Consider the following 8,166-nt stretch of genomic DNA (forward strand, 5'->3'; position numbering starts at 1 on the left):
TAAATGGCATAAAGTAGTATCTGGCACATAGTAAGTGCTCAATAAATGTTAGTTCTAGACCTCCCTGCCTTGTGTTTTCAAGCATAATTACTAACTAATTGCAATGCTCAAATGCTCAAAATCGCAAGAATCAAAAATCAATTTGTAAAGAAGTAAAAACAGCTCAGAGGCTGTAACTTGAATGCTGACTGATTGTTTTATTGGTTTTAACTTCATCTCCCCTTGGCTTCCCTCTCTTTTCCACTTTATTTGGAAAAGTAGGAAAATCCCAGCTGCAAATCTAAGATTCCTCCAACAATGTGATATTGGTCACATCACTTATGCTCCCTGCATCCTTAGTTTGCTCATCTGTAAAATGGAGTAATGGTATTCCACCCTCTCTGTGTTGTTGTTAAAAATCACAAAAGAGGTAAAATAATAATAATAATAATAATAATAATAATAATAAGGCTCTCTAAGACCTCTAAATTGTTACCCAAATTCACATTATTTGGATAATCTGGATTCATATTTTGAGACAGAGAGACCAAGTTTTGTGGTCTTATTTCAACAACTGAAATTCCAATACCTTCCTTGCACACCTGTTTCTATTAAGCATAAGCAAATGAGCCAGAGATGATGTTTATTGAGAAAAATCTTGGTTTCCCTTGCATAGATTGAGTCATATATTCAACATCACCTAGAATGCAGCCAAAGGGAAGAATGCTTCTCCATATCCCCCTACCTACAGTGCCCTCTGCCCCAGTTTAGACAGTTTACCATATAAGCGAGTGGCCACTTGGCCAGAGTTTCACTTCCCCTACTCTCAGAAATATATTTGGTTCCAGGTGAATCTGACCAGGAAGAATGGACCTGAAGTCTGGCTTGGCTCCAAAGGATCATTCTAGAACACACAAAAAGGTCTTTAGTGCCACACTCTGTATGGACTTGAGGTCCTCTTGGGGGCAGACCTAATGTGGCCCTGGGCCTCCTCAGATTGAGAGGTCCCAGGGCTCATGAGGCTTCCTTGGGCCACTAAAACCTGAGCAGACCCCTCTAAACATGAGCCTGAGTCTGCCTCTGTTCCACCAACATTCTCAGCTTTGGCTCAGACCCCAGAGAAGCTCTCAGGAGCCAATGGTCAGAGGAAGGAGAGTTGGAGGGAGGGAGTAGCCTATTGAGTGGGCATTTGGCCTTTGACCCACTGACACTAAGGATGGGAATGATGTAAGGGAATGACAAGGGTTGGGGGTAAAGAGGGAAGGTAAGGCTGGCTGGGAGCCTCCAGAAGTCTGGAGTTCCAACATATACAGGGCCCCTGAAAGGCTTCCAGAGCCCCTGGTTGAAAGTCAGCCCCACATTGTTCTATGCAGAGGCATGCCAAGAGTAGAGGTGTTGCTAAAACGGCTCCAACAAGGAAGGTTTGCCAGACCGTTTCAGCAATAAATCTACCTTGAGTAAGTGATGAAAATAGCTGCAGGACCCTTTACCCCATCGATGAAAGATTTGTTAACTATGCTGGAGTCATCTGTTGACTCAGATCCTTCCTGAGGGTTGCACAGACAGGGTAAGTTCAGAGAGCTGAGCAACCGTCCATCACAGTGCATTCAGCAAAGGCTTTTCCACAAGTAAACAACCAGCAGACAGCCCAGGAAATCAAGTGCTTCAGACTGAACATCTCAATGACAACAGAGCAGGACTGCTGGTCAGCCCACCATAATCACACCACTGTTACCCTCCAGTCCCTCACAGTTTGCAAAGGGCCAGCATGTTCATTCTTTGAGTGCCAGACAACTTTGTAAGGAAGCAAAGGCAAAAGAAATCAGTATCCCCATTTTACAGAGGAGGAAACTGAGTCCAAGAAATGAAGACTCAATCCTGAGCCTCCTGGATCCCAGTGAAGTTCTGTTCTGTAGACCTGGCTGTAAGCCAACCTCCATAAAGCACAAGCAGAAATGCAGAAACAAGAAAGGAAGGGGAACAAAGGCCTTGATCAACACTTTTGCTCAGAGGAGCAAGAAGGGAGGCAGTTTGGAAGCAGCTAACAGTACCATGCCCATCTCTGGCTTTACAAGGCTGATGCACTGTTCACCTTTGCAGGTCAGCAGGGCCTGGATGAAGGGGAAGCTGGGACTGGTGGATGCATGGACGAGGGCTGTGTAGCCAAGAATCACAGCCAGGGGATTCACTTGCTGCCACTCAGGAAGCAGCCATGCCAGGAAGATGAAACCCAGGCAGAGGTACCATTTCTAATAGGCTCCCCTGTGTCATTGTTCTTCTTGACTCCAGAGGGGATACTCTCTCCCTTCACCATTTCTTGGGGTTCATCCAGAGAAGGGAAGAGTACTTCGAGCCTATTGACCACTGTTTTTCAAAGGGTCACATGTGGAACACTGCCAGCTGCTCAATGAAAAAAAGAATTTTGTGGCCATATACATTTGGGAAACGCTGCATACCATATCCTCCTCCCAGAGAGTCACAGGACACATTTGAATATAAACCATTTGGGGAAGTTCTATAGGTGAAGTAGCTGGTTTAACTTTAACACGTGGTTTTCCAAATTTCTTTAACCACAGAGTCTCCCCACACTCTTTGTCCCATCTAGGCAACTGGAGTCTTCTAGAAAAGAGCTCTTGGCCTTACAGTTGGAAAAGCCTTGGTTTGAATCCCGGATATGACTAGTTGTGGTGAGCCTGATAAAGAAACGTAACTGACTGAGCCTGAATTACTTATTTTGTAAAATGGAGCTGTTATCATACATACTCACTAGCTACCATGGGGATTAAATCCGTTAAAATGTAAAAATGCTTTCTAAACTCTAAGGTGTGTGTGTGTGTGTGAGTGTGTGTGTGTGTGCGCGCGTGTGTGTGTGTGCGCGTGTATAAGATGACAGTGGTTCAGAGCAATATAGACAACACATGCTCCTATCTTCAAGCTCAGTTGACTTACAAGAAGGTCGCCGTGAGCTGGAAAGGGGGAGAAGAGAGGTGCCACATGGCAGAAGGGCAAAGGGAGAGACCTTTTACAATGCATAGAGACAGGGATCATAGAGCTTCGTTTTTAAAATTTTTTTCCAGGAAAGCACTATATGAAAGAAAAAGAAAGTACTATATATCAGGCATGGTTAAAGGTCATTCCTCCTCTATGAATAGTAAAATGTTTTATTATAACAAACAACATTAGAGATCTTGCTATTACAACCATGTTTTTCTTCCTAGGCTGCAAAGGAGATTTCTTCCTTGGAACTACAGTCTAGCACAAGGTCTGACTGTTAAAGGAAACTGCTCTACTCCTTTACAAAGCCTGTTTACAGGAATGTGTATCTGTCATTCCCCAGGACACATCAATAGAGAATCACCCTCGTATACACACTTCAAAGGAGAGCCACAATGAAAAAATACAGCAAACCTCCAGAAGGGCCTTTGGGCATGCCTGCATCGATCATTCTTGGCTCCTGAGTGACAAATCCCACATTACATTCTATGGAGGGGCCTTCCCCAATAGAAAGGCAGATCTCAGCGGTAAGAAGCCAAACGTCTTGCTTGTTAATATGGGTAACCCTAATCATGCAGAGTTCATTTAAGAACACTGAGGCATGCCGAGCATCACTTCCTCATGTCTTTTATCTTAGAAAGTAACAAAGTCCAGTCGAAGGTGGCAACAAGACTGACAACCCCCTTTTTTGCCTAGTACTCAAGCACATGCATACTGCAATTAGACCGCCTGGGTTTAACCCCACTTTCCAGGTGTGATCTTAGGCAAGTTATTTGATCTTGCTGAGGCTCAGTTTCCTCACCTGTAGATTGGGGATAAAAATAATCCCTTCATAAGACTATTGTGGGGATTAAGTGAGTTATTGCCCATAAACTACTTTGTATAATTCTTTTCCTATATTTAGTACTTAGTATGTGTTAACTGCTACTATTATTATCATTCTCTCCATCACCTGACTTGCCAGCAAGAACCCAACCCAGGTAATGAGATTAGGACTCCCTGAACCTGCCTCAGCCAAAGCCATGGCTGTCTCAGTGCCTGTCCTTGCCTCTATTCCTATTAACCCCAAAGTGATTGAAGTTGAAAGTCAACTGTCTGTCCACATACCTGCAACTAATAAGTTCTCATCCCCATCCTATTTCTACAGACAGACAAGAGAATATAAAACTCCACAAGGGCAGAAGCAGCCACTTGTTACAGGAGCCTCCTGCTGAAAGATGCCTTTTCCCTCCTATAGCACCTGCCACTGGCTCAGAGAAAAACACAGCTGGGGAAGTGAAGAAGAAAAAGGTTGTGTGTATGTGTGTGTGTGTGTGCATGTGTACATGTGCATGCATGCTTGCTCTTAAAAGATTAATCTCAATCTAGCAATGAGACAACTAAAAGGGATGTCTCAGAGAACTGGCCCTACTTGCTATTGAGCTCATCATGTGCAGCTAGAATAAAGCTGTAGTAATTTACTAAATGTTGAAAATGGTGCACTACAAGAGTTTCAGCTGCCCCAGTTCTACCTTAAAGCATATGATATTACCGCACTCTGGTGGCAACAGAGTTCTTTGTGCTATTAAGGGGTTGGGGGTTATCTGTAAATTTGTAAGGACGGAATTTGAGCTTATAAGCAGTTGACCCACTTCAAACTCAAAATGCTAGAGATCTTGAATTTAGCAATGGATTTGCTTGAGGATCTGTCACCTTTGAAAATGTACAGTAAATTTGGCAAGTTTATCCACCTTTTCAAAAGTCAAGTACACCATTTCCCCCGAGAATGTTCCTAGCTGTCTCTGGCATCATCCTGCCTTGCAATTCTATGTGGGTCTTCCATGGTTTGGAGGTACCTGTGCTGAGCAGGAACAAGTGGGGACTCTGGAATGCTCTGCCTGTAGCAGTTGCATGAACTCAAGCCCTCTGAACTGCAGTGACCTCATCTGTGCACACAGATAATAATGCCCACCTCACAGGGCTGATGGAAGGATGAAATGAGTTGATGCATTTTTGTGAAAGTATCTTGTCTTGGATTGGGAACTATAGCAATGTTAGTTCATTGTGGGGACTCATGTCCTCTGAAGTGACACTGGAGGAGCCATAGGCATTCCAGGTGGTCTTGGTGTTGATGAGGGAGGTTATTTTCAGTCTGTTCAGGATTTTCTCAGATTTCCTGTATCTAAACTGATCTAAACCTTCCCATCCATACCAGAAAGGCCTCTGTCTTCCCCAGTTCCTTTTGAACCAGGGTAAACAGTAGGCCTGATCTGCCAGAGTCACTGCATGCCTAAGGAAAGCCCTTGATTTCATACCCCAGGTCAGCCCAGAACCAAGGCAGGCTCAGAGGACAGGAGTCCTTTCCTTCAACCCTTGTATATGGTTTAGCAGAGGAAGGCAGTATTTTCCACTATATTAAAACTCTATATAAAGTTTTAATTGGAATAAAGAAATTAAGGCTTGGCTTGTCAGCATACCTCACACAAATCATTTGGATTTCCACATAGATTTCTCAATGCAAACCTTGTCAAACAAAATGCACAAGGTCAGTATTCAGAAAAGGGCAGTTGGTGGGCAGCTGGCACCTAGACAGTTAAGGTCTCTAGGAACATAAAGATCCTACGTGCATACACTTGGTTAATCATTTTCTTAATGTCTCAAAATTATAAATATCATCCTGCATATACTTGGTTGAATTTCCTTCCTCATCCAACTCTAAACATGTAGGGTGTTTGCGTGTGTTTCTGATCATTGTTTTGTCTTTGAACACACACACAAAATGAAAAACAGTTTTCTTTTTCCTCCTGTGAAATTGAACTCCTTGAAACCCAGAACACGTATACATTTCACAGAGCCAAGTTCATATGTTAAAAGCTGCAAGCTAAAAGGAGGAATTTTCAGCAACTTTTTAAAAAAATTGTTAAATGTTTATTTATTTTTGAGAAAGAGAGAGAGAGAGACAGAGTGTGAATGGAGGAGGAGCAGAGAGATGGAGACACAGAATTCAAAGGAGGCTCCAGGCTCCAAGCTGTCAGCACAGAGCCCACCACAGGGCTCGAACTCATGAACTGTGAGATCATGACCTGAGCTGAAGTCAGACACTCAACTGACTGAACTACCCAGGCTCCCCTCAGTAACTTTTGAGTAACTGGAAAGAGGAGACCCTAAGTACTACTACCCTCAATGTCTCATTCTTTCTCTCTCTCCCTGTCTCTCTTTCTCTCTGGACACACACACACACACACACACACACACACACACATTTTGGGGTTTTTTGGACACAAAAAATTGGGCTAAAGTTGCCACTGATTCTGTCACATGGTGATTCATTTTCAGCTATGTTTCTACTGCAGAAATGTGAAGATACCTAGATATTCTTCAAGTGGCAAGATTATACCTAATGAGAGAAGAGCCTACTCTCAAAGAAATATCCCATGAAAAATTCTAATCCCAAACATTATTGTAACTACGTGTAATTAGCTCATTCTATACTCACAGCAACCTTATGAGGTAGCAAGTATGATTACTCCCATTTTACAGAAAAAGAAATTGAGGCTTAAAGAGTTTACATAAAGTAAGCAAACACAAATGCATATTCCTACTTTCTGCTCTTTGTAACCTAAAATGTTGCACAGTCAGTGTTCTGTACCTTGCTTTTTTCCCTTAGCAACACACACAGGGATTCCTCACTTTCCATACACAGAAATCTCAGCTATATCATTCCAACCCGGCTTAGTTTCCTCGGCTGCAAGACAAAGAAAGACTATATTTTGTCTTGAAGGCTGTCGAATTTATCATGTTTATACATCTCAGAGGAATCAAAGGATGGATTAAGGGAGGGGCATTTCCCAGTTCCCAAGAAGCAAAGCGGCACCACTCTGATCACACAGCCAGCTCCCAGGTTAGTCGGTTGGTCGGCTTTACTTCTCAGCCATGGGTACTGAAGCTACGTCACACCCAGCAGCACCTGGTGCTAGAGATACAAGAAGATACAGTGTTGTTTGTCCTCTGCAAGCAGCAGTTTTTAAATACCTGCCATGTTGGGTTTTGTTTTGTTTTCAAATTTTCCCCAGGTGCCAAAGGCTTTGAAACTACCTCCCATCTCAGAAGAACCACCCAGAGTCCTGAACCCCCTGAGGAGTCCATTTAAAGCCAATGAACCTCCAGCAGAACTCTTTATCTTCCCAGTGGAGATTCATTTCCACACCCAACATCCCTCAAAAGAAAAGTCACACAGAAGAGGTAGATCACCTGTGTTTAGGTGTTCCTGAGGGAACTCAGGCAGGCACTTGGATGTGGGTCTCCCTAATGTAAATGTCTCCTAAATCATGGTTTACCCTCCTCAGAGTCATCATCTTCAGAGAACATTTTTTAAAGGAAGAAAAAGGGTAAAATCTAGAAGTTGATGCCTTCTGGTCATATTCACATGTCCCCATATGGTAGTAAAGATGGCCTCCTGCATGGGTTGGTTTTTTTTCTTTTTTTTTAAGTTTATTTTTCTGAGAGAAAGAGAGTGAGAGAGTGCACACAAGGGGGAAGGGTCAGAGAGAGAGAGAGACAGAATCCCAAGCAGACACTGCACACTGTCAGCACGGAGCCAGACGTGGGGCTCAAAACCACAAACCGTGATATTGTGACCTGAGCCAAAATCAAGAGTTGGATGCTTAACCAACTAAACCACCCAAATGCCCTGGCCTCCTGCATTTGCATGCTAATCTCTTATCTGTTAACCCCACTAGAAAGGATATGCCCCTTAAAAGCTCTTGCAAAAGTACCAGAATTGCCTCTAATTGGCCAGGCTTGAGTTGCATGCCCAACCTGGACCCAATCATTGCAGCTAAGACAATGAAGTGTGCTCATTAGCCAGTCACACGCCCATCCCCAGAGTCAGGGAATGGACACAGTTCCACCCAAACCACATAGTGTGAGCAGGGGAGAGATGGGTCCCCAAAAAGAAGAGACAGTTGGCAAAAACCACAGACATCTACAAAACTTGGCTTTCTCCTTGTCTCCTAGGTGCTCCACACCCTGAGTCAAGACCAGAAACAGAAGAAAAGGTCAGGGCTTTATGGAAACCTCCCATGAAGCATGCATCCCTAGAAAAGCCAAGGGAGTTAACAGTGCATCTCCCAGTGGACACGGGCAGGGACATGCTCTCACCTCAAGGTAGCTATTCATTCCCTCCAGTATCCCACAGGACTCTCACCCCGAAAG

The 8,166-nt window shown here is 43.7% G+C and overlaps 1 protein-coding gene across 4 annotated transcripts in view; it reads left to right on the forward strand.

Moving 5' to 3' along the window:
• Window positions 1–8,166, forward strand: part of KIAA2012 (KIAA2012 ortholog) — a 109,677-nt gene that overhangs the window by 21,372 nt on the left and 80,139 nt on the right. For 3 of the 4 annotated variants that reach the window (XM_045480773.1, XM_045480776.1, XM_045480775.1), the window contains exons 5-9: window positions 2,080–2,219; window positions 3,317–3,500; window positions 4,121–4,263; window positions 7,026–7,194; window positions 7,969–8,118. In XM_045480773.1, coding sequence (XP_045336729.1) covers window positions 2,080–2,219; window positions 3,317–3,500; window positions 4,121–4,263; window positions 7,026–7,194; window positions 7,969–8,118 — 786 coding nt within the window. The remainder of the gene's footprint in view (window positions 1–2,079; window positions 2,220–3,316; window positions 3,501–4,120; window positions 4,264–7,025; window positions 7,195–7,968; window positions 8,119–8,166) is intronic. The other variant, XM_045480777.1, reaches the window with a different exon arrangement.

This window comes from Leopardus geoffroyi, chromosome C1 (genome assembly GCF_018350155.1).
Source record: "Leopardus geoffroyi isolate Oge1 chromosome C1, O.geoffroyi_Oge1_pat1.0, whole genome shotgun sequence".
NCBI classification, from domain to species: Eukaryota; Metazoa; Chordata; class Mammalia; order Carnivora; family Felidae; genus Leopardus; species Leopardus geoffroyi.